Source organism: Dendrobates tinctorius, unplaced genomic scaffold (assembly GCF_039654945.1).
Source record: "Dendrobates tinctorius isolate UK_male_01 unplaced genomic scaffold, ASM3965494v1 ptg000057l, whole genome shotgun sequence".
Taxonomy (NCBI): Eukaryota; Metazoa; Chordata; class Amphibia; order Anura; family Dendrobatidae; genus Dendrobates; species Dendrobates tinctorius.
Window position 1 is genome coordinate 6,200,938 of NW_027361725.1, and position 27,322 is coordinate 6,228,259.

A 27,322-nucleotide genomic window follows, 5' to 3' on the forward strand; every position below is an offset into this window, starting at 1 on the left:
CATTACTGTGAGTAGTAGAAAAGTGCTTGGCCGCACCTGAGTAGGGACTATTGTTATTGCTAATATTATTTATGTGCTCTGCTATTCACTTCTTAAGCTTCCTGATCGTGCAACCAATGTACCTGACATTGCACAAGCAACCATCAATACAGTAAATCACATGGTGGGAATCACAACTGATGAAAGATTCTAGGACGTAATTCACACGGCACCCTCCGCGTGTATCTCCATCCCGATCATCGATTATTTTGCAGTGTGGTAAGCTCCATCCATTTCCCTTTTTCCCCTTCTCTCTGATGCCACAGGTAACTTGGTGGTTCTCATTACTGGCCATGAACTACTGAAGTGACCCCTGGATTAGGATTCTGCTGATTTTTTTTGCTCATCGCTACTATCTAGGCTTAGAATGGAGTAACTATATGTATCCTCTACCTCCACTCCATTCAAATAGAGCACTCTTGACCCCTTGCGCCTGTTGATGGTGGTCTCAGCTTCAATGGAAACTATCCACATCCAATCCAAATCCGAACCTTATTTTCCTTCAAATTTGGACAAGGAAAGTAACTCGCCCATTTAAAGTACATTAATAAGCCAATCCCACCAAGAACAGGGAATTTGATTTCCATCTAATGTATATGAGGACCTTAAGAAACGGAGACTCTAATCTACTCTGTAGTTAACAGAGGACATACCAAGGACCTCCAAAATCTATGTTGTTGATTGTCACAGGCCTGTCACATACTTCACCAGCCAGATGCTTCCTGCTTAAGATTATGTAACCTCAAAAGTGAAGAGATGAGTAAAACTGAAACCGCATTACACTAACGTTTTGTACTTCACCTTCCCCCATTATACAACTGGTTAACAGTACCACACAGTGGCCTGAACGCCACTTAGATTTATATCTTTCAATTTGTAGACACGCTCTGTGGAAGAAAACTAAATCTTTCGACAATTCTTAAGATTATCCAAGGCTCCCAGGATTTGACCTCTATGTAGTGTACAAGCCATGAACTTCTTGGCTCCTCCCATGGCACCAAGTAACTGGGTACCATGCACTGGTGGATTCTTATAGAAATAACCATGCTAACCACAAATTGGTCATGTCCATAGCAGATAAACATCACAAGTAAGCTTAATCTTCAGATATGAAGATATCTTTGATGAGGAACCTTCGTGGTCCCTAACATAAAGTAACATGTCTAATCCTTAAGCTGTTTAAAGGCGTTCTCTGGAAGAAAAAAATATCTAAAAAAAATGTAATTCTAAATACATTTTTAAATACATTTAATCAACATGTCACAATTGTTTTGTATAGGGAAGTAATCATGATAGTGTAACAAGACGATGTACATTTTAATTTTAAAAGAAACCTGAACAGAAATGTTAGGACAGGTGCCTCTGAGCATGTGCAGTAGGAAGCTTTGCTGCTATAGAGATACATATACCATGTATTGTCATTCAGATAGCCAGGGTGGACAGCAGTGTGAACATCCTCTTTGTACTTTAGTAATACTGATATCTCCAGTATTTTATCAGATAGACAGAGTGGACAGCAGTGTGAGTTGTCTCTTCTTACCTCAGCATCCCTGGTATCTCCAATATTATATCAAATAGACAGGGTGGAAAGTAGTGTGAGCCGCCTCTTCTTACCTCAGCATTCCTGAATCTCCAGTATTAGATCAGATAGACAGGGTGGACAGCAGTGTGAGCTGCCTCTTCTTACCTCAGCATCCCTGGTATCTCCAATATAACAAATAGGGTGGAAAGTAGTGTGAGCAGTCTCTTCTTACCTCAGCATCCCTGGTATCTCCAGAATTAGATCAGACCGACAGGGTGGACCTCAGTGTGAGCAGTCTCTTCATGTCACAGCACCCATGGTATCTCCAGTATTAGATCAGATAGACAGGGTACACAGCAGTGTGAGCAGCCTCTTCTTACCTCAGTACCCTGGTATCTCCATTATTATATCAGACAGACAGTACACAGCAGTGTGAGCAGCCTTTTCTTACCTCAGCACCACCGGAATCTTCAGTATTAGATCAGATAGACAGGGTGGAAAGCAGTATGAGCAGCCTCTTCTTATCTCAGCACACCTGGTATTTCTAATATTAAAGAAGCACTCCCATCAAAACTTTTATCCCTATTAATATATTGCAGTCATATTATATAGCACTGTGCACTTACAATTGCTCGTTTTGCCTAATCTAATGTGCACAGCTATCTCTTCTCTTTTCCATTAGGTCTATGACATCACATTAAAAACTGATTAACTGAATCCTTCTATGCCCTATGTAGGAACAGGAGATCAATATTCTCTGCATGACTCAAAAGTCACTGTAAAAGTCCTTGACAGGGAAAGATGCGGAGAAGCTGGGTAAGTAATTGCAGAGGGGATGATAAATGCACTGATAAGAGACTTCCTGTTTCTACAATAGAGCAGGAAAAAGGGGACAGCAGTGTGAAAAGCCTGTTCTTATCTCAGCACCCTGGTATCTCCGATGACATCAGATAGTCAGGGTGGACAGCAGTGTGAGCAGCCTTTTCTTATCTCAGCACCCCTGGTATCTCTGATGAGATTAGATAGTCAGGGTGGACAGCAATGTGAGCAGCCTCTTCTTACCTGAGCACCTCTGGTATCTCTAGTATTACATTAGACATGCGCCCCATCACTCCAATTATTATCTTTGGGACTAGTGGAGATAGCACTGCGCTTGGTAATCTTCAGCAGTACCATAGACAATGAATATTGCTGTTGCAAGCATGAGCGGCCATCCCTTTTTTGTAATTATGTCCAATCCCATTCTGGGGATGTGAGGATCCCAGGGTTTGGATCTCCAATGCACAACAAGTTATCTATAGACAACATGCCAATTTGGGACAACCCCTTTAAATCAATAAGGAGAGCACCCCTTATAATTGACCTGCTTGTCCATCACAGCTTGATGGATTGCAGGAAAATCCCAGAAAATTTGTTGTGTACCAAGGCTGCTTTTTTTCTCCTCTCGAAAATAGAGCAATTGTGACAATAGACCTCCACAAAACGCGTTACCGTAAATGCATCCCTTGTTGTACATGCCTCTCTTGACAAAACGCAGACATGCACCTTTGTGACAAAAGGGTAATTTGACGGCTAGCAAATGCACCTTAAAAAATAAATTTTTATTGTGTGCACTCCCAAAAAAAGCATTGACTGTCAGTTCACATGAGATCTCACAGCGGTTGACAGGCATATAATCTGCATGCTTGAGCCATAGGCAAAAAGGAGGGGGGTGTCTGCAAGACAGGTACACTTTAAAAATTAAAGACTTGTTAACGCTTTCCTTTCCTTACATTATTAATATGGCAAGGGAAGGTTAATACGTCGCCCTATAACATCACCTCTGCAGTCACCCCTCTCTAAGCATACAGACCACGGATAACATTTTTTTCTGGTAAGTAACTGGCTGCGAGGGGAGATTTTGTGAATTCCATCCACGGTGATAGCGGGGTCTGGAGTCCAAAGGAACACAACATTGTAATCTCTGTAATGTTTTATTTATGGGGAGGAACGCACTGGATAGGGTGTTAACAAACACATATGATTGCTTCAGGGGCATCGCCTCGTCCTGAGGTAATTAGGACAAAGCTGTTTCACTGGATGGGGATCAAGACGGGAGATAAGCATGTGTTACCAGGAAAATAGATAGATCCTCAACAGCCAAGCCACAGACCTTAGTCACAAGAGCCTGTATTATGGAGGATTAGGTTCAGGCTTGATATACATATGCACCCAGAAAAATTATCCATTTTTGACACATCAAAGGGTTAATACCAATATTTTAAGTTGTCTCTTATGATAATTTGCTGATCAGTAGGGAATTTGATCACAAGGACCCCCAGGAATCCAAAAAATGGTACTCTAAAATGTCACGCATGCATTAAATGGTGGCCAAGCATGCTCGCTACCACCCAATGCATTGTCTATTAGACTGCTAGAGAGAACCAGAGTGCTCAGCTTTTTCTGGCGATCCACGGCAAAGCTCTCTCTGATCTCTTTACTGCTCCACCAAATGCAAGGTTCTCTTCATCAAAGTACACTCTGAGTCGGGGCTTTCGATGTCAGGTAGGCCTCAGATGTCATGAGATGTTGCGGCCGAGGCCTAGCCAGCTTAACATCAGAGCTTCCAGTGCCAAGTAGGCCTCGGACATTGGAGCTTCCAGTATCAAGTGGGCTTCTGATGTCACAAGTTGTCTCTCAAGGCTTATCGAGCCTGACATAGGAGCTTTCAGTGCCAAATAGGCCAATGACTTCACAACACATGTCACCCAATGCCTAGCCAGCCAAACATCGGAACTTCCAGTGCCAAGTAGGCCGATGATGTCAGATGATGTGACACCCAAGACCTAGACAGCCTGATACCGGAGCTTCCATTGCCAAGTAGGCCACTGATGATGCAAGTTGTGCCGCTCAAGGCTTAACCAGCCTGACATCGGAATTTCCAGTGCCAAGGTAGCCTCTAACGCCACAAGTTGTGTCACCTAAGACCTAGCCAGCCTGATTTCAGAGCTTCCAGTGCCAAGTAGGCCTCTAACGTCATGACATGTATTGCTCAAGGCCTAGACAGCCAACAATGTGGCATCCAATACCAAGTAGACCTTTGACATCATGATGCACATTGTGATGTCACGACATGCTTAACGGCATCAAAGTCCTACCCGATGCAGAGTGAACAAAGAGGAAAGAGATGTCGAAAGGTGAAACAGTAAGAAATATGCTGGGGAAAGCTACAAGCAGGAACTGATGGGGGCTAGAATGGCAGCACAAGTGAGTGGGAGGTAATTCCCCCCCCCCCATATTTATTATGTTCTTGGATCTGGTTACATAGACAGTCATTGAGACAGACAGACAGGTAAATTTAACACAGCAATAATCAGTTATAGCAAATCACTAAATTTGACCGACATCTCCAGGTTTTCGAATTTTCCATCAACAAATAGAATTTCTCGTATTCAGTCTCCGTAATCTAGAAAAGTAGCATAACGGTGGCAATATAAAATAAAAGGGCATCACGGAAATATTTACAAATGTTCCACTCATTTGTTCAATACACTTTGTAGCATAACACTATTTTATATGCGGCCCTTGATCTGTTCAGAACTGGCGCTTTAGATTTGTGCCTAATGAGAATATAACTGCAAATGAGAGTGGCACAGCGAAATACGACACGATCACAGTGATTTCATTATTCTTTTCAATAACAACAGCGAGGGAAGGAATCAGCAGACTGGAGCAGTAATAAAGCCTAAGCTTGTTTGTATCTGTGCGGAATTTAGGGTCTATTTCCATTGTATTATTTTCTAGACTACACGTAAAATGAATGCAGAATGTAAAATATGTGCCCTCCCCTCTGTAGTGATATCTCTACAGTCATAAAAAGTGCGATGTTCTAACTTAGAATGTCATGAGGGTTAATAGCTCATCAGGCCAGAAAAAGTACCTCCCTGTTTGATACTTTTGCTTATAGAGGATATATAGTGCTGCCAGAATGTGCAGGAAAACTTGTCATATTTCCATACAGCACCCCCGCAGAACAAATGAAGCATTACATGTATTCATGTAATGCATGGACATTTGGGTCCTCCTGAGCAAGATGTACTCTACAAGGCTGCTCTTCTCTTCATTTAATTGATGGAGTTTTCTAATGAGAGACTCGTGGACTCAGCGTGGCATAATAGGGGGTTGTAAAAGAAGTATACTGATTTATTATTAAAGGTGAGCAAAAAAGGTAATGAATGGCACACTGTTCTTAATGGACTTGTCTCAAAAAAAGCAAATTCTGTCAACATGCCCTATCAGGTGGAGAGGAGATCTCCCAACATGGGTGTATTATTACTGTTCATGTGTTGAATGGATGGCAATTAATCTAAATTCCCACCTTGTAGTTGTAAAAGCAAGACCAATTCCTTTCATTTAGATATAGAGGGTCTGTTGCACGTTTTTAAGCTATCCTCTATCCAAAGAATCTGGGCTAACTTACTGATTCTTGTGGATTCAACCACTCATCCTGAGGACAAAGCTTTGCAAAGTCACGTGACTGGTCAAAAGTTGAGCAAGGCATCCTTCGCCCCATTGATGCCGGGTTCTTTAAGGTCCCATTCTCAGGATTGGCTCCATCGGTTGGAAGTTATTTCCTACTAGAGGATAACTTACCAAATTAGTACAAACTCTTAAAGCAACCTTCTGTTCTGATGCAGAAAAGTGACATTACATTTGTCATACAGTCACCCAAACTGTGGCCTTCCCATTGCCTTCTGTGATCTGGTTCTCCTGTATTCAAGATTACCACCACAGTGGCATAGGAAGCCTTGGTAAATCGGAACCATACCTCCAGGGCACAGGAAAGGCATGCAAGACATGCTTCAGACTTACCATTATGATCAAAATGCCACTGCAATGGCCATCTTTGGTGAAGATGGACCAGAACACCAGTTTCAGTAGAGGGGGCAGAGCAGGAGAAATTGAGGGCACCAGGTTTGGTGACTATATACATGACAAAATGTATAGTCACTTTTCAGTGACAGGGTTTTGAGTCGCTTTAATGCAAATCCAATCATGAGTTTATAATTACAGGGAAAAATACCAAAATTTGTACAACACTAAAATCTTGCTAGTTAGATCTTAGTTTTTCTACCCATGCTTATGAAGATATGTCTTCCCCTCACCACTGTGTGACCACCAGAGGAACAAGGTACCCAAAGTCTTATTTTTTTTGTTTTTTGAAAAGTCATTTGAATTATTGTAAAGTGTTGGAGATGCCCCACTAAAACTGATCTGGTCCTACTTTTCCATAAAGTATTGGACCTTCATATTGGGTCCCAGGAGTTCAGAGATATGCTATAACACATCCTGAAGTAGGAATATCTCTGGTTCTTTAGGAAGATGTTCTAATGATCACTTTTAATGTCGTCCACCTTTACATCTTGCCCCATAGTATAGAGGATTCTCATCCAACTTCAAGTCAAGTGACATAAATGGCTAAAATTACAAAGTGATAGTAGAAACAAGCAATTTGCTATTTACCCCTTATTTAAAATCTACTCTGCACTCAAGAACTAAGGTATTTGTAATTTTATAGTTTACTTTTTATTGCCAAATGGACTTTTTTCCAGGCAAGGAGAGTGTGATTGCAAGCTGTTGCTGAAGTTGGCCGGATTACTGGATCTGGCTAACTTCGGTGCCATAAAGCATCTTTGATGCTGCAGACTCAAAACATGCACAGTTCAGGTCTTCGGTTCTACTATGTTGTTGACCCAAACTGTCAATCATCAGAAGAAAACCAATCTCCAGCGAGCAGGAAGCCAGGAGGCGGAGGAGTGATGTGTTCCTGAAGATTGAAGAGGGGTCCATCTTTTAAGGTTTATCATACTGCAAGCTCCTCCTCACATCAAAGGTTTTTCTTCAATTGTGTTATTCAAGCTGGGTATCTATCATCCATAAAGACACGTTTGTAGCCAAGAAAGACATATAAACACGTTCTCTGTTTCTAAGTGTCTGAGCAAAGTCTATAATTTATAATTGATTTGTAATGCCTTACAATTTCACAAGAGTGTGAGCGTGGAACGGCTTGACAAGTATAATCAGTTTGACTTTTCCTCACACAGTTGGCTTTGTGCTGTGCAGCTTTTAATACATTGATTTATGTTGCTAAGTGTTACAGAGTAATGTGAACGCATGACATGACCTTATCGATATTTCAATCAAGACCGAAATCCGGCAGTAGTTTACAGTCACCGATGAGCGAGCCTTGGCTTCAGATTCACTCTTATCACTGGCAGTTTGCAGGTCGAAAGACGTAGGATCTTGTGATACCTTTATTAGTCCACTGAGCAGGTTACAAAAATCAAGCTTTACAAGGTCTTGGTGGAAGTGATAATCCAGTGATGCCAGACGAGAAGACCTAAGTTGTCAACTGCCTCAAAATGGTACACCGCTCGGCCAAAACTCATGTACAAAACGTTAAAAAATACAACATATCATATGAAAACTTTGGAGTTCTGCAGTTTTATGTACAACAAGCCAAATCCTATATAAAAGATATTATGTATTCCAGCAAGTCAAGATTTCTGCTTGAGGTCAACAAAATATTCATTGTAAACTTATCCTGACTACATTCAACTTCCTCCAATGTATGGACGTATTCTATGTAAATGCCATAAATGGCTAAGGTGGGACCCACACCTATGAGGAGGATAGGATTCTGGAAAACTTTTTGGATAATTTTTAGACCATGCATTCACCTGGAGGGTTTTGCCCTCCCTCTGGCCAACATGTTAGGCGATATGTTGAACTCAATGGACTTATTCAACCTTACAACTATGAAAATAGACCCCGTTCTCTCGATCTATAGATGAAACCCCTGGTATAATGGCATATTCTGTGTCAGAAATCAAACGTTGCCTTTGATTGGTAGCAAACATAGATCTTTGGAAAATAAAAAATAATAAGGTGCAGAACTTTTGATGAGTCATAGAATAAATATCTTTAGCATAAAACTAAAAAAATACCCTTTCAAAATTTTTTTTGAAATTTGACATAATTTAGTCATACAAAAGCAGTGGACATTTTTGCCATTTCATTCCCAGCACTGGAAGAATGTGAGATGTAGGACACAACAATTGGACACTTAGGATAAGATAAGACGTTATAAAATTGGCGACAAGATTTATGTGGTCTTGTAGCATTGGTGACACATGTACCAGGTATCGGGTTTGGTTACTCACCCTGAGCTCTGCTGCATAATCTGGACACACAGTAATTGGGCAGGAAGATTTGCATTGGCTTCCTTAAGGCCCCGTCTCACTAAGCAATCTCGGTAGCGAGATCGCTGCTGAGTCACAACTTTTGTGACGTAACAGCGATCTCACCAGCGAGATCGCTATGTGTGACAGCGATCAGCGAGCGGCCCCCCTGCCGGTATCGCTGATCGCTGCAAGAAACCTCTGGACATTTCTTTGGTCGCTGGTCTCCCACTGGCCAGCACGCATCGCTGTGTGTGACAGGCGGGAGACCAGCGATCAGGTGTAAAAAATAATAATAAAAATAACAAATATAGTTATTCTCACTTTCCGACGTCCCGTTCAGCCATCCCGCCTCTCTCCACGCTCCGGTCCCAGTGATCCTTTGCACGAATGACCGCGAGACTTTGTTATCCCGCGAGACCGTGACAACTCGCGGTCATTCGTGCAAAGTATCACTGGGACCGGAGCGTGGAGAGAGGCAGGATGGCTGAACAGGACGTCGGAAGGTGAGAATAACTATATTTTTTATTTTGATACTATTTTCTACAGCGATAGCCAGCGATGCCGGGCGCTCGGCATCGCTGTGCTGATCGCTGGTGAAGCTGTCTGTGTGACAGCTCACCAGCGATCACATAGCGACTTACCAGCGATCCTGACACCTTCATATCGGTGTCGGGATCGCTGGTGAGTCGCTTAGTGTGACGGGGCCTTTACACTTTCCAAAAATACAGTGGACCAAAAGGCTTTCTATCTTATCAAATTGGCCTTCCTCAGTGTTTAAGTGCTTGTCCTAAGCCAATCAGACTGTAGGTCCCAGAAAAGCAGATATCAATGTGACTGAACACATGATCTGTGCATAATACATCTCTATACAATGATTTTGAAATACAATCTGTAAAGACATTCACAGGATATTTTGAAAATACATATATACAAATCGGAAGAATGTGTTTGAGTACATACCGTTCTTGATGCACATCTCAAGAATATGTGGTGAACACATACTCTACATACATCTGCAGATACACATACTGTACACATTTACTGAAGTAAATAAATAATGCAGGAATATTTGCATGATATGAAGTGAATACATACTCTACACATCTACAGGATATATATCTCGTGTATATACTCTGCACACGTCAGAGAATATAAAATGTATACATTGTCAACACAAGTCTGAATATGAAGGGAATACTTTCTCTATACACATCATCAGCAGGATATATTGTGAATGCATACTCTATAAACGTCGTTTTTCTGTAGAAAATGAAGTGAACAACTGCTCTACACATGTCTGCATAATATTTAGCGAATACATACTTTATACACATCTACAGGATTTATTGTGATTACATATAGGGTTGATCGAATAGCTTCGGATAAGAGCTTATCCATATAGCTATAGCGCTTACCGACTAGCTGCATCGGGAACCTGGATACCTGGAGCGCTCCCGATGATCACCTGTTCGGCTCCGCAGCTGCATGTGTCGCGGCTGTTTCACTGTCACAACAAATGTATGGAGAGCCCAACAAACAGGCTCTCCATGCATGTGCTGTGACTGTCACACAGCTGCGACACATGCAGCTGCGGAGCCGAACAGCTGATCATCGGGAGCGCTCCAGGTATCCAGGTTCCCGATGTAGCTAGTCGGAAAGCTATATGGATAAGCTCTTATCTGAAGCTATTCGATCAACCCTAATTACATACTCTACAAATGTCTGCAGAATATATTGTTAATACATAATCTATACCCATCTACAGGATATGACGTGAATACATACTCTACACACGTCTTCAGAATATATTGTGAATACATACTCTATACATGTCTGCAGATTCTATAGAGATTACATACTCTAGACATGTCTGCAGAATAGAAAGTGAATACATACTTTATAAATGTCCACAGAATGTGAAGTGAACACATACTCTACACACGTCTGCAGAATCTATAGTGAATACATACTCTACACACGTCTGCAGATATAGTAAGCACATATTCCATACTCTTCGGCAGAAGTACTTAATATATAGAGTATATATCAGCAAACACCTGATGCAAGTATTCCAGACCTTATCTTAGTTGTCCAGTGAAAACAAGTAACCTATGCAAAGGATAGATAATAAATTACTGACTGGTGGGTGTCCCTTCCCTCTTCGGCAGATTGGAACATTGAGCGGTCGGACCCCACTGATCCACATTATTACCTATCCTGTAAATAGGCAATAACGGGTTTTCATCGGACAACCCTTTTATAGCCAATGAAGTTGTAGACAATCGCGGCCAAACATGTTTCTTACATAATCAGACAAAGCTTGTGCATGTATCACATCTGTTTACAAAACTTTGTGCCATTTGGTGTTTTTCATTGAAAAATGACATCAGAAATTCTCTGGCCAAAGTAAGGTGCTCAGATCACTTAAACGCCCATATTTGGACCCATGCAGTATTCAACTAATGAAGGCCGAGGGTCAGATTTATTAAGGCCAGGGTGCCAGAAATCTAGCTTTTATGGGAAGTCATCATCTGAAAATGACCTACTGTTTAAATCAGGTTTTTGTGTTAAATGTATTGTTTAAATATTTTTGGAAATTCTGGTAATATTTGATTTAACATATCTGTATTAAAAAATAGCAAAAAAACAAACAGTAATCTAGTCATTTTCACACTGGCCACTGGGGCCAGGCTCTAACTTCTTGCTGTTTCAGGAAACAACACATGTATGTGAGCTACAGTGGTCACATCCCAACTCTCTTTTGTGTGCAAAGGGGGTTCAAGTGAAGGGAGGGGAACAAGGGTCATATATGACATCACTTAATATAAATAGTGGATCCTGTGTTATCTATTGTATAAAGAGGTGTTATCAGGCCTTGTCCAGAAGGAGGAGGTGAGCTGTGACATCACCTATTGTGAATGATGGATTCTGTGTTATCTACTGTATATAGAGGTGTTATCAGTCATTATACAGGAGGAGGTTAGCTGTGAATGATAGATTTTGTGTTATCTACTATATATAGAGGAGTTATCATTGTACAAGATGATGAGGAGGTGAGTTGTAACATCGCCTATTGTGATTGGTGGATCCTGTGTTATCAGCTGTGTATACAGGTGTTTTCCGCCATCACTGTACTCCTGCCTCTGATGATGAGGAGCCTTTGCGAAAACTCTTCCTGAAAGGACAGGAAACAGGAGTCTGAAAAAGTGCCAATAGACAGTGTGAAAATTGAAAGATTACTATTTTTCTTTTAAGAATCATAATATGAAAAAAAAAATCACCAACACTTTCGTTTAAATACATGCAGCGTGACCTGATGTAAGCAGTAATTCTCTACAATTTTTAAGTTTTAGCAAAGTCCGAAAATGCTGAAGATTTATTACTGATGTGCGCCTTATTTTTTTAGAAATAAGCAGTGGTCTACTGAGCTGTACCCAAGAGGTGGAGTAAAGAAGCAGAGTCTAATGTGCACCAACGATGACACCGCGTGCACCACTCTGATCGATTTAGTGCATTTTCCAACTTCTTTCCCTAAAATACACGATAACATTAGTAAATCTGCCCCAGTATGCCAAGACCTACATAAAACCAGAATGCCATTTTTAGTCAAAATTTCTTCACATCGTTGATTGGAAGCTGCTGGTACCACAGTGACTTGTTCGAGGACAAGAGTGATTTTCTCCGGTTTAAAGTAGTCAGCAGATTAACGCCACTGAACCGAGCTCGTCCGGAATATATTCACACCATGAAAGTGACACTGACGCCAAACCATACTTAATTAGCAGTTAGAAATTAACTTTTCTCGTCCTTTTTTTCCCCTTCCACAAACTCAATTATTTGTCAGGGTGTGTGACATTTCATTCCAACAGTCGAGCAGTTGTGTTAATTCTTTTTCTTTTTTTTTTGCTGACATCATTCTGCGTGTCTTCACATAAAATTTCTGAAATCCGGCATTTATGGAACTTGATCATTTTTTTGTTTACCAATTGTTGGGATATTTTTGGATAGTCTTAAAAATTTATGACACATTTTTGGAACCTAACACAAAAACAGAAGAAGAACCACAATGTCTTTTCCCCTTAGAATTCATTCCTGACTTTGGCTTTATTTGGTGCAGTTTTGGGGCATTTTTAGGCCTTTTTTATGCATTTTGTTTTAGGCAAAGACTAGAGAGCCTCCGGGCAGACAGAACAAAATAAACTGTACAAAATAAGTGAGTTTTTAATTTCATTTTTTTGCAAAAAAAAAAGATGCAAGCTCTGGCGATTTTTCAAAAGGTTGGTGGAGCTGATCGGGGAAGGCGTAAAAAAAGGCAAAAGTCGCATTTTTTTTCAACTTGGAGTTGTGCGATAATTTCTAGGAAAAACTATCAAAAACTGTCCCAAACTTGCATAAAACAATATGTTTTATATAAATGCAGTTTGCTGCAGTATTTGATGCAATGTTTAGTGCATTTTTTGCACCACAAAATAGAATAAAATGCAGCAAAAAGTGCAAGAAACAAAGAAAAGATCAAATACACAGATAATAATTTGCAAATTTTTTTTGCAATCTTTGATACATTTTTTTATGCAGTTTTTTTTTTAATTTTTAAACCTAAACCAGGAATGACCCCAAATGTGACAGACGGCAAATGTAAATCCCTTGCTCCTGGTGATTTCACACATAAGGCCAGATTAATTAAGACTGGCAATTCGTACGCCGGGCTGAATGAGAGGTATGCAGGAATAAGATGCGCCAAATTCCTTAAGGGGCAAGTGACACTTAAATTGTCTCATCTCATCACTGGCATCCACCTTTGTGCACGTTCCCAGAAACGTTACTTCTGTGAAAGATTGGAATAATGTTTCTGATGCAAGACTCGAGGTAACTTTTGCTGAATTTCACGCCGTCCGGCTTATACATCTCCACCCATTTTGGCAGAACTGTTTCAAACTGGCGTGAAAACGCCAAAAGTCTACTGCCAGCTTTGGACTGAAAAACTGCAGAGGCATAAAAAAAAAAGAAAACCTCAGTGAAGCACACTTCTGTCTTTGGCTACAAAAAAAAGTATCAAAGACGACACAAAAAATTGCATAAAAAGCACCAAAAACCACTGGCGTGAATCTGGCCTTGGGTTTATCATATTTTCTAGATTGTTGCCATAGTGTGCCTTTTTGCTGCAGTTTTTTATGTAATTTTTTTCTGGTTTTTTTTTTCAATGTCATTTGAATGCATTTTTTTCCCTTCAAATAAACGGCAAGACTTTCCTTTAATATTTTCTTCTATCTTGGATCATTTTTTTGTCAAAATTAGCATTAAAAATGCGTCAAAACAGTATCTGTATCTCAAGTCTTTTGTCTTAAGATCAGGCAGGTTTGGTTTGAAATCAGATATATATCTAGATGAAACCTTTTGATTTATTTAATGCCGGATTATAGAAATTTTCTGTCTCTACATTTTTCTTTGTTATTTTTGTTCGTATATTTTGCTTTTTTTCATGAAGAGTAGAGATGAGCGAATCTTTGAAGTTTCAATTCGACAGCTTTGGCAAATTTTTCAAAAAATTGCAAGTACTCCAATTGCCCTGAAAAGACACGTAAAACACTTGGGGGGTCTCCTAGGACTGTATTCAATCCTTTCCAAGCTCTTTAATGCAAACAAATCCTTAGCTATATTCAAAGTAACTCCAACTTCTAAGACTATGGGTAAACATGATAATAACCGTTCTTCACTGCTGTGCTGCCTCACACTCTCTGTAGAGTTTATTCAGTGTTTTATGGCTTCCGATCACTAGAACTAAGCTGTGACGTCCTTTCAATATCCAGACTCATCAAAAAAATGGCTGCTGCATTCCCTGCTTCTGCTTTTTTACAGGCTATGATAGTTCCACTAAAACACAGAAAAACACAGTAAAACTTTACTTTTTTACAACAGAGTATTTTTATACATTTGTTTTACTGTGTCTATGTTTCAGTCTTTTGGTGGTGTGAACACTGTCATACAGACTTGTTTGCATGGTCCATGTCTTTGTGTATATGATAGTTCCACTAACTGGCTATATTATAATGATGTCATGTAATTATGAGGCAGCCCACCTAGCCATATCCAAAGACGTCTGAGCCTTTTCTGGGTGATGCTGCAATATCATGCATCATGTAGGGCTACGTGCACACATAGTTTTAGGTGCTGCGGATTTTGGAAAAATCCGCAGGAAAATTCTCGGGTCAAAAGACCTGCGGTTTCCTGTGGATTAGCTCTGCTTTTTCACACCTCTACAATGGAGTAGGTGTGAAACCACTGCGGATTCCGCACAAAGATTTGACATGCTGCGGATTTGAACCCGTGGCAAATCCGCTTGGAAAAATCTGCAGCATGTGCACAGCGTTTTTCAGTATACCATTGAAAACAATGGTACTGTACAACGCAGCTAAATCTGCTGCGGATCCGCAACAGAATCCGCAATGTGTGCACATGGCCTAAAACAACAGCAGGCACTGCAAATTGTCCAGAATTGCCGAATTTATCGATTTCCTAAAAATGTGCCACAAATTAATTTTGCATCATATCGATTCGCTCATCTCTAGGATTCACTGATTTGTGTTTCATATCGATTTTCATTTTTAAATTCACACATTTTGCTTTATTGGCGAAGAAGCAACGATAAATTAGATATCCTTTATTTTTCGAATTCGCAGATGAAGAAAAGAGAAGAGGAAGAAGCATCATTTCGTCAAGTTTAATGTCCAATTTATTTTTCTTTTTTATAACTTGAAAACTGGAACAAGCTTTGTTTCAAACGAGCGTACAAATGAAATGGCTGACACATGCTGAACTCAACAATGAGACAGTACGGTTAAAGAAAGACCATATTCTTGTACAGATAGATAAAGAAACAATAAATATTTCACCTAGCCATGTTGGAAAGACCTCTAGCCGTCCCAACATTTTATCCATAATAAAAAAAAAGTGCTCGTTTTTCAAACAGAGCGCAAATACCAAGCAATAATAAATAGTTTCAAACTTGTAGTAAAAGACAAAAACCTCCAAAACAACAAAAGCTCATACAATAATAGAAAAAGGTAATAAAAATATTTCGCCTTGCCGTACAAATGCAAACAACTTAACCAACATTTAATTTTGCTTTGCAGTTCTGAAATTACAAAGAGCACCATTATGATGAGGCTGCCGGCAATACACAAACTGGCGGGCTGTCTTTTTAGTTATTTTTTTTACCATGGGCTGTGATGAAATGCTATTGACCGCTTAAAGGGATGCCAGAAAAAACTACGAAAGAGCTTGCTAATTGTGCTTAAAAAAATGGAGATAGTAAATTTATCTAAAAAAAATTGACGTTTGTGCTTGTTGGGTTTTAATTATAACTTTAGATTAAAAGTGGAACGTACCATGTTGGGTAAAAAAGGAGGGGAGTCCACATTTGCTGGTGATGTTACAGGGATATTCAAATTGTTTGGGCAATTTGGATTAAAAACAAACAAACAAATGAGCTGCCAATTTTAGTGGTGGGGAATTATGGGAAAGAAAAATCAGAATTTCATCTCAGCCCATCAAACATTCAGGAATTTTTTTTTTATGGAATGTACAAAAAGGATTGAAAAGCAAAGCAGATGCTAATGGACTGGCAAGACCTGGGTTCATGTTACGTCCTGTTCTGACAGGGGGATGGCATGGTTGTGCCTGGACCATATAGCATAATAATACAGTAGGTTTTGTGTTCTCCTTTAACTGCTTTCAGTTATCTTAAGTACAACATATAGGGAGAAAAGATAGGATGTAGGATGGAGCATAACTCTCTATAAGAGGTTTTTCCAGAAAACGTCACAGGTTACAGTTTGTGGAATGTTCCTGTAATTTTTTATTTTATTTTTTTTTATACAAAAAAAATTCTATTATTTTACACTGGTAATCCGTACCAATCATTCAATACCTGCTAAGGCCTTGATACAAGGTCCAGGCACCCTATAGATTGTTACATCCCTGTAGGAACAGTACTTCTTTTGTAGGCTAATAATGAAAAAAAAAAAAATTGTACAACTCATATTTACCGGTGAACAAAATATTTAAGTTGTTTTGTTTTTTTATTACCCCGAAAGCTGTTAAACAACTTTCTAATTTTTGTTTTATTTTTTTTTTTTTAATTTTCTGTACAGTAGGACTTTAAATTACAAACGCTTTTATTTTATTTTGTATTTTTTTTTTGTTTTTTTTTTTTCAATATTTTATCCTGCCAAATTAAAAAAATATATTATGGCAGCATGGTTTATTTTTTTTTAATTTTTTATTTAATTTTTTTTTTCAAATTCACTAACAAAAAGGTACATTTAATCCTTTTAAAAGGACAAGCGTACAGTTAAAAAATTACAAGCTCCGGTAAAAATACAGCAAGTGCCTACATCATGTGAACCAATCAATATCAATATCCATTCCAGAAGAAAGGGAAAAAAAAAAAAGAAGGGAAAGAAGGGTAAGAGGAAAGGGAATAAACTTAAGCACAGTTCAGAAACGTGATTTTTTTTTTTTTTTGTCTGCAAAGCAATAACAATATTAAGCACTTTTTTTCTACTTACTTTTTCTACATGGTGTAGCAATCACCTTTTAATCCCCAAATACAAGTTTCTATACAGTTTCAAAAATAATAATAATAATAAAAAAAAAAAAAAACGGAAAAAAAAACCACCCAAGGCAGGAAAATAAGTACTAAAACTCAGACTTTACAATTACAGTGACAAGAACAATGTTATAGACCCACCATTAAAGTTTTTTTTTTACTGCAACATTTTTTTCAAGGAAAAAAATTTTTTTCTGGTTTTATTTAAATGCCCAGGCATTCTCGATTATTACAAATACTGGTCCACTTTTACAGTAATCAAGAAATTTTAATATATATAATATATACTAAAACCCCGTCACCAAAAAAAAAAAACAATAATAATAATAATTCAAAAATAAACAATATACACATGGCCATTATGGCATTATTTTTTTTTTTTAAAACCTATTAAGCAAACCTTGAAAAGAAATGATCGTCCAAACACACATACACACAATTATTTTTTTTTCTTTTACCCTTGTACGTATTGAATACTGTAAACGTATTTTAAGACAGAGTGCACTAAATTGAACATAAAGAAAAACAAAAAAAATAGCAGTTGTTCCTGAATTGTTTTTGTTGATTTTTTTTCCCATTCAACGATATTCGGTAAGTTGCGTCATTTTTTTTCCCGTTTTCAATTCAGCAGTAAATAATTTTCGTTTCCATTTTTTTTTTTCTAAGCAGCTTCGTCCTGAAAAGAAACATTGACTGATAAGAAATCAGCCGATAGAAGGTTCAAACTTGTGCTGAGTAAACATCTTCGTTAGATTGGGGTCTGTTATGGCGTTATCGAGTCCACACTATCGTCAACCAGAAAATTTTTTTTTTTTTTAATAAGTAAATGTGGCTTTTGATTTTTTTTGTTTTATTTTTAAAGAAATGTACTTTTCTTGTATTACTATGTTAAAAGTCCTTTTTTTTTTTTGTTTCACAAAAAAAAAATGTTTTGCATTTTGTCTCAAGAGACTCACATAGGAAGATCAGTTTTCAAGGCACTCACAACAAATTCGAATGGCAGTAGACAAACCGTCCAATAAATTATATATATATTCTTTTTTTTTTATAGTGCCAGCATTGTGAATGCCATGCTTAGCAACGCTGGCACTTAATCTCAGGTGTTCCCTTATAGAGTTCAACCCGCCATCAGGTTGCGTAGGAGAATAGGCTGTAATTTCTTGTTCAGAAGCCATGGAAAACTCAAGTTTTTGCTTTTTTTTGTATTTGTTTGTGTGTTTTTTTTGTTTTTGCTTTAAAGTGCGGTCAACAAAATTAAAATGGGTAACCTTTTGATCTCTGCTGTCCTCCTGATGCACGCAAAAGAAAAAAAGAAAACAAAAATGGAAAAAGGATCTTAAAGGCAGGTGTCATTATTCGGAATTTTAGCAAATATTTAGAATAAATAACAAGTTCAAATATATAGTCCACAATATTACAATAACATAACGGTAATGAACTGCAATGATGACCCTTCAGCCTTTCAAGCACTGGGTGACCTGCAAAATGCTGCAGGTGGGTTCAGAGTTTCAAGAATAACCGTGCATCTCTCTGAAATTTGCCGGCCAAGAGTGACTCGCAACGTGAAGCCCACCGAGCTGGGGTTGCAGACCACTTAAAGCAGCAAAAATAATTTGTACGTGAAGCAGATTGCTCAATTATCAATCTGGGACACTTTTTCGAGATATGCCTCTGACAAAATTTCCCACTTATGTTAAAAGTTGGGACTATGTTTTTGAAAAATTTCCCTTTTTTAACTTTTTTTGGTATTTTTGAGGTCTACCACCAAGATTCCTAAAATATTGACTTCTTGGGTTATAGGTTGCATTTTAACTGTTGCGTATGAGATCCTACCATGCAATTAAATAAAAAATAATAATTAAGTGCTAAACATAGTTAAAAGATTGTAATCCGCTGTGTAAATATAACAATCCTGACCCCATCTTCTAGGAATGGCCATACAACATAAAAAATCGGTAACAAATGAAATCAAATAGCTGATGGCTTCTTTGCAAGAAATTACAAAAAGTTTTAGCTTAAATTCCAGAAATGTAGCAGCCCAAAAATGATAATTTAAAATACAATTCTCCACTACTAAGACAACGGGGGGAAACGGGGGATGGGAGTGGGGAAGGAGAGGGGCTACTACTACGGTGGTGCTGGGGGGGGGGGGAGGTGGAATTAACCCCCCCTTTTTTTTGTCCTGAAGGGGTCTGAAAAATCATTGTTGGCTATAACAAGTTATCAGTCCCCGCAGCACAAGAGGGTTTTTCCTTTTTGTTGTTTTTTTTGTTTTTTTAAAACAAAGATGCGCAATAACAAAAAAAAACAATATAAAAAATATAGAAAGAAACTTAAAAAAAACAGCAAAAAAAAAATACCTGCACATGCCAAAAAAAATGACAAATTAAACCCAAATAAATACAGAAATTATTGCACAGTTAAAAGGCTCCACAATTGTTACTGCCTTATTCAACCCTCAGGTTTAAAAGAACTGCAGACACAGGATATATTTTAAGTGCCACTTTGCGACACCTAACATGTTTACGCTAAGTTATGTTTAAGGAGGCAAGTAAGGTCGGCATTCTCAGTTGGCAATAGTTAAATCTGTACAAATTAAATGAATTAACCCATATAGGGGGCCTTAGCTTCTTTCTGCCTGCTCAATTTTCACGTCATTTGTCAGCAAGTGTTCTCCGTGCCACTTTTTCATATGTTTTTCCAGGGTGCTGTAAACGCTGAAGGGCATCTGGCAAATGTCACAGCGGTACACCTCCTTACCTATCTGGCCATGTGTTTTCATGTGGCGCGTCAGCTTGCTGCTCTGTGCACATGCATAGTTGCAGAGCTCACATTTGTAAGGCCGTTCCCCAGTGTGGCTCCGACGGTGGACTGTGAGGTTGCTGCAGTTCTTAAATACTTTGCCACAGAACTCGCACGTATCGCTCCTTCGCCCTTCTTTTGAGCTGGGTCGGCCAGGGCCTGGTCCACCTATGTGAGGGGTGCTGCCCCCGCTCGCTGTCCCACTCCGCCCTGAGAGACCCCCGTCCAGCATATCACCTGGTGGAGTGGAAAACCGCAGGCTTCCGTTTTCTGAAGAGTGTTCAGAAGACGTTGCAAAAGGGGATTGTCTAGAGTCTGTGAATCCAAGAAATGGATCCTTCATGAAGTGCCGTGATGCTGCATATCCAACCAGCCACTGTGAGTAAACGTTTTCTGAAGGGATTATTGTTGCTGGTGGTAAGTCCAAGTCTTTCTCAATTTTTATCCTTTTTGATGAGTTATTGAGACCACTGCCAGAGATGGGCATTGGTTTTCGAGGGAGCAAGCCTGGAAAGGGTTCACCTGAGCCAAAATTTCTACCATTGATCGTCCCTTCTTCATTTCGAATTATCTCTCTCTCTACCACGTCTTCGTCACCTGGAATTCTCCGACAAAGGTCTCGTGGATCAGAAGAGCGTTTCATGAAGTGACTTCTCTTCTGTTTGTCGTTGAGCATGTCACTATATTGCTGCATGCTTGCCAAGTTTACATTCTCCATCACTTTACCTAAGACTAGGGACTTCTCATCATGCATTGGCTTTGCACCGTTTTCACGATTGCGACTCATTTCTGAGTCCATGCTGAAACTGGATTCTGGTCTGCTCTCATTCTCCAGTTCCTCCTCCTCTTCTTCTTCCTCTTCTTCTTCTTCTTCATTGTCATGACCTAAAGAAGGGTCACTTTCATTTCTAAAATCTGTCTCATTGGATTTCCCACCTTCTCCTGTTAACTCACTAGTGCCTGGCTCTGGTGAACTTGTATTTGATAGTCCATCATCTGACCTGCCAGTCATTGAGCCAGCTTTGTGCATATGCGTTTTCATGTGGCGTTTTAATTTGCTTGCCTGAGAGCAAGCGTGGTCACATAATTGACACTTATAAGGTTTTTCCCCTGTATGACTACGACGGTGCACTATAAGATTGCTCTGGAACTTAAAAGTCTTCCCGCAGAATTCGCAAGATTTACTCTTGGCCTGGGTTTGTGGTGGTGTCGTACTGCTTGGGGGCATTGGTGGCAATGGTGGTGTACTCATAAAAGGGGATTTAGGACTTGGCTGGAAGGGATTTAGCAGGCGATGCATAGGATTGCCACGGTTCGGAGATACCGGAGGAGGAGTGGAGTTATTTCCTGCCAGTTCTCGTAGCCTTCGAGAAAAATCCATTGCTGGAGATTCAATTGCCATTGGATTTAAACGCATTACTCTGTCAAAGGCACTGGGATGCTGGGCAACTAACCCCATTTCTTCGGCACTAAGGCGGTGCGGGTCCAGATGATGGCGAGGGGGTGGGCTGAAGAGTGGTGGCGTGTTTGGGAGCCGAGCATCAGCAAAGCCTGGATGATCACGTAGGATGGGTCCAGTCATTCGCAAAAGATTAAAGGGATTACTGTCTCCAAGAAAGTTCATCAGGGGGGATGGTGCAACAGTCTCCGGTCCCAGAGGAGGAGGGATAGTGATTCGGGGAGTAAGGGAACTGCTCGTTGGACTTGTCTCCAGGTAGATGCGAAATCCATGTGTGTTTTGAGCATGTTGAAGCAGAAACCAGGCGCTGTTGAAAGGCTGCTTACATGTTGTGCAAATATAGCTTGAAGGCTCATCTTTACCTAAAAAGAAAAGAGAAAAAAAAGACATTGAAATTATGAAGTCTGTATTTTTTTTTTAATTAAAAATGACATTTATAAATAAAAGTTTAAATCTTTTTCTTACATTTTCTACCTTTTCGTACAAACTCTTAAACATTTCTCGATCATGACACGTAATTAATGTCTTGGAACACTCAGCTTATTCGCCTCTGTGCAAATTTACAGACTGTGGCTCAATATACAACACAGTAATGAATATTTGCTAATATACTTGTAATACACTCTGAACAGCATGGCAGGCTAATGAATAAGTGTGTAGAAAAACAATACCTAATCAATAAGTTCTTCAAAATACTTTACCAAAACGCATTGGTATTGATTTTGTAATGTGCTACAAATAGGAGGCTATATAACAGTGTAGTTTTGTTGAGTACGACATTAAGGCTTATCTGTTACTAAATGTCTATACTTATCTCTAGATCTACATGAAATCACTCATGGGTACAATGATCTTGAGTTTGGGATGATTTAAGAGATATGAGAGCTCTTCCCAAATAATCTACCGTAGTTAAGCATTAGACTAAAGTCAGCCAAACCCTCCAGTATCAACGGGATTGTCCGATAGTCTACTCTGCATGGGGAAGCCTTTTGATTCTTCCTTGACAAATGATGGTTGAATTAAAGCAGATGATCCTTTTTTTCTCCCTGGATAAAAGCTGCCACCAGAGAAGTCAGGCAGCGGCTCTCAGTGAGAACACAGGAGCACTCGATCGAGTCGAGCGTTCACATGAATGGGCGAGCGCTATCTTATGTGTATGAAATTTTTTTTATCAATTTAGAAGATAAGAAATGATGTAGAAATGTTTGACAAAAAGGAAATCATCCATGTAAAAGTGACCATATTCACTTTGGCAAAATCCTTAGTCAATGGAGTGATCGGTTGACTACCATAGTGTATGATGGGTTTCCCAACTCATCCATGATGGCAAATGTTTCAAGAAAGGGGAATTGGCCCACTTGAGTAGGGCCAGCTTACGGAAGTTGTCCACAACTAGGACAACCCCTTTGCAATTTAAATGTTTGCCGCATTAAAATAAAAATATCTATACTGACCGCCCGTGCCGGCACCGTTCTGGTGGTATCTTCACTCGCATTTCCAGGGATCACGTGAGGTTGTTACATCAGGTGAGCCCGGCGCCCAATCAGCACTAGTGTCAATGTCTACACTTTTGGATATATAATAATCAAGAGGAAGTGAGCAGCCATACGTCCAAAAGGGGGATAGGGTTACGAGCACTGACTGGGGGCAAAGGACTCATGTGATAAAACAGCCTCATGGGAGCCATGGAGATGCGAGTGTCATCACTGCTGGGAGGTTGCTTTCACAGGAGGGGAGAATAGATGTTTTTATTTTAACGAAAGGTAAACATTCATAGTGACAAAGGGTTGTCCTATTATTGGACAACCCCTTTAATGGCTAGTTCTGTGAATATTGGCACTGGACACCATCAATTACTACCTAACTTATGGGGTTATTTTCCACTTATGTTTTCAGAAGTTCTTGTTTTTTGGTCAAGTAAACTAGTTCTATTGGTTTCAGGAGTGGTCTATGACTTCTAAAGTGGTTTCAGGAGTGGTCTATGACTTCTAAGGTCTACACTGCTTGACCATTTACAGGTTGATGACCAACCAATGTGGGAAAGTTGAGATGTTCTTCCAAGTACTGATAGCCTATCAAAGGATAAAAAAAAAAAATCTGTATTGCTTCATCAATTATACCACTCATTCCTAGAAAATGAAGAAGTAAAATTTTGATTCGACCTGCCACAAAAAAATGCAGCTCTCCACCTGTACAATAGATAGGTCAGTCTTATATTCTCATCCTGCATGATCTTGTTGGACGCCCAAGGACTTGTAAGAACACAATCAAATACCTTTATGTAAGTCGAGACGGGAAAAGCTGAAAATTTTGGAACCCCCAGTTACATTTTCTGTGCCTCTACAGTTTTATTAGGCTTTATGGTGAGGTCATTGCTCAGAGAGTCTGCATTTTTTATAGCACATTGAACATTTAGGAGACAGAGAACTTGTGTATACTTGACAAGTTCTATTCAGGTAAACCTGGATTACTGAGGCTATTTAATTCAAGTGAACTGGTCGTTTTAAATGGCAGGCTTGCACACAATCACTTGCTGGGACTTGCTGAGAAGAATTTGACCTCTTTTACCTTATGTCTTCTGATCATATAACTCATAAGACCTGAAAGTGCTACAAGGTAGAAAGAACTAAAAGATATATAAATTTATTTTCTTTGTATAATACAAAATAAACCTCAGACTTGGTAAAAAAAAAAAATTCATACAATTCTTGCAGCATTAAGAAACATTTAAAAAAAAGAAAGGTGTTTCCTCAACTTCCCTGGGTCCAGCGCTGAGTCTACACCGCTGAACCAGGTGACTGTTATTGTCAGCGGCAATGACATCACGTTGAGAGCGCTGCAGCCAATAAGTGAGTGCAGCGGCTCTGCTCGAGTTTAAGGCAGTACCCAATCAGTGGGCTGATTGTCTGCAGCGCTGCAGTCAATGACAGATATCATGACAAGCCACAATGACACAATTATTTTTTCTTTTCTTTAACTGCCAGGAAAATGTTTACCGAAACGTGAAAACTTCTTTAATTGCCGTATGTCTTAACATGTGCAAAATGGTACTAGCAATTACCAGTTTTTAGGCTTTGTTCATACTTGGCTGTGACGATGTAGTTTTGTTTTAACGCAGTGGCAGAAAAAAAAAGACATAGTTATGCCATGATTTTCAAAAATCGCTGCAACAAATGATTCAACAAAAATAACGCAACGTGGCCGCAACAAGTGAATGCAGACTAAGGCCAAGCATGGAGATGACAGCCATTTACAAGCTTTAGTTAAGAAGGTTATACACAACCACCAAAAGGGGAGCAAATTTCTAGTAGACACAGTGTCCAGATTTGGCATCATTCTATACAATGACAGGACAGGACTAATACAATGTAAAGAAATGTCACATTAATACATATTTTACCAGAAAACACCAAGCAAGCAAACTCATGCCAATAGATCAACTTACCACCAAGACGTGCAACCTAGGTCATCCTACAACTACTTTAAGATTGTAATTATTATTATAATGAGGAGGTAGCTGAAGATTAGGTCAGAAATGTATGAGTGGATAGGTGATTATGTTTGGAGAGGTAGCAGAAGATTAGGTTGGAGATGTATTTGTTGGCAGATTATTTGGGTTTTTTCTGAAAATTAGGTCAGAAATGTATGGAGAGGGCAGGTTGTGGATAGAAGATTATGTTTGGGGAGGTAGCAGGAGATTAGGTCAAATGTATGAAGAGGACAGGTTGTGGACACAGTATGTTTTGCGAGACAGAAAAGGATTAGGTAAGAGATGTATTGGGAGAACCATTTGTGGACAGAATATGTTTGGAGGAGAGGTAGCAGAAGATTAGTTCAGAGATGTATGGAGAGGACAGGCTGTGTACAGATTGTGTTTGGGGAGGTAGCAGAAGATTAGTTCTGAGACGTATTGAGAATTGGTTGTGGACAAAAGATTATGTTTGGGGAGGTAGCAGAATATAAGGTCAAAAGTATGGAGAGGATAGGTTATAAAACAGAAGATTATGTTTGGAGAGGTAGATTAGGTCTGAGATAAGTGTAGGATATAGGTTGTGAACTGGAGATTCCATGTGGGGAGATAGGAGATTAAATCAGAGATTACAGACAAAGTCACTTTTGAGGAAGAAATGAGGGGAGATGTAGATTAGCTGGTCATCAGCGATAAGTCTAGGTCAAAAATGACAAAGGCATGTGCTACCATTTTTATTGCCTTAAAGTTGGGAAAAGCACGGGTACAAAAATGTTTTTGAGGCAGTGGGTGGTGGTAATGTGCTGGATGTAAGATATGAAAGACAGGGTAGAATCATAGGTCTCTGAGATGCAGCAGACTTGTTAGACTGGGGGAATTGTGGAGCCATTAAATGTGATTGAAAGAACTGACAGAGGGTTGAGTGAGATGGGAGGAATATTTTTTGGCATTGCTTTTTTGTTTCTGTGATTCATCAAACACAGAAAACACATTAGTTTGTTAGAATATAGGTTATGAGTATGTACAAAACAGTTTGTACATTGCTACCTGTAGAAAAACACACACACCACTGCAATTGTCCCTTGTTAGAGCCAGGCAACATTTGTGTTCAAGTATTGGTGGAATCAACTAACCATAGGATGTATTCAGGGTATTTTGGTTTCACACCCTCAAGAGTAACATCTATGAGAAACTGTGACTGAATTTCTATGCAATTGTAAATTAAAGAGTGTAACCTATTTTGAAGCTATTTTTGATGAGTGTGTGGTTTGGCCACCACTGGTTTGGTTGTCACTGCATGTTTATGAAGTTTATGAAGAACTTCTGTGATGAAGTCTTTCATGGTATTCGCTTCAAAAGCTGGGAGTGATAATTAGAGTATCGAAAGATTGGATGAGGATGGACCTATAATGACTGGGAGTTATCTGTACGGCATTGAAAGATTGAATGAGAATAGACTTGGGAGTGATCCGTAGGCTATTTAAACAACGGGTGCGGATGGACCAACAAAGACTGTGCGATTTGTAGGGCATCGAAAGACTGGTTGAGAAAGGACATACAAAGACTGGTAGTGATCTGTAGGTTTTCAAAAAATTGGATGAGGGTGGATCTATACCTACTGCAAATGATCTGTAGGGTATCGAAAGATTGGATGAGGATGGATATACAAGGACCAGGAGTGATCTGTAGGGTATCAATAGATTGTAGGTCAATTCTCATCCAAACACTGGGAGTGATCTCTAGGGTATCAAAAGATTGGATGAGAATAAACCGACAAAGACTAGGAGTAATCTGCAGTGTAATGAAAGATAGGATCGGAATGCACATATAATGACTAACAGAGATCTGTAAGGCATCAAAAATTTGGATGAGGATGGACCTACAAAGACTGAATGATCTGTAGGTTATCAAATGTTAGTATGAGAGTGGAACTACAAATATGGGGAGTAATCTGTAGGGAGAGTTATCCAGTGCTCAAGATGAAAAACTTCTTTATTCAATCATTGCCATAAAATCCATTAAAACTTAGTGCACGGACACTGCCAATACATTTCTGAAGCACAGTTGAATTATTTGGATGTCTGACAGTGCATGATTTGAGTGCTTATTCAGTGCACCCAAAGAAAGTAAGTGTATTTACAGGGAGCTGGTATAATCCTGCTTTTCACAATCCCTTAGGGTATCAAAAGTTAAGATGAGG

At 39.4% G+C, this 27,322-nt stretch overlaps 1 protein-coding gene across 9 annotated transcripts in view; it reads right to left on the reverse strand.

The window, feature by feature from the left end:
- Nucleotides 1-15,488: 15,488 nt before the first annotated feature.
- The window catches only part of BCL11B (BCL11 transcription factor B), a 106,574-nt gene continuing 94,740 nt past the window's right edge, over nt 15,489-27,322 (reverse strand). For 7 of the 9 annotated variants that reach the window (XM_073577688.1, XM_073577687.1, XM_073577691.1 and 4 more), the window contains one exon: nt 15,489-22,015. In XM_073577688.1, coding sequence (XP_073433789.1) covers nt 20,016-22,015 — 2,000 coding nt within the window. In that variant the 3' untranslated portion in view covers nt 15,489-20,015. The remainder of the gene's footprint in view (nt 22,016-27,322) is intronic. The other 2 variants (XM_073577689.1, XM_073577690.1) reach the window with 2 other exon arrangements.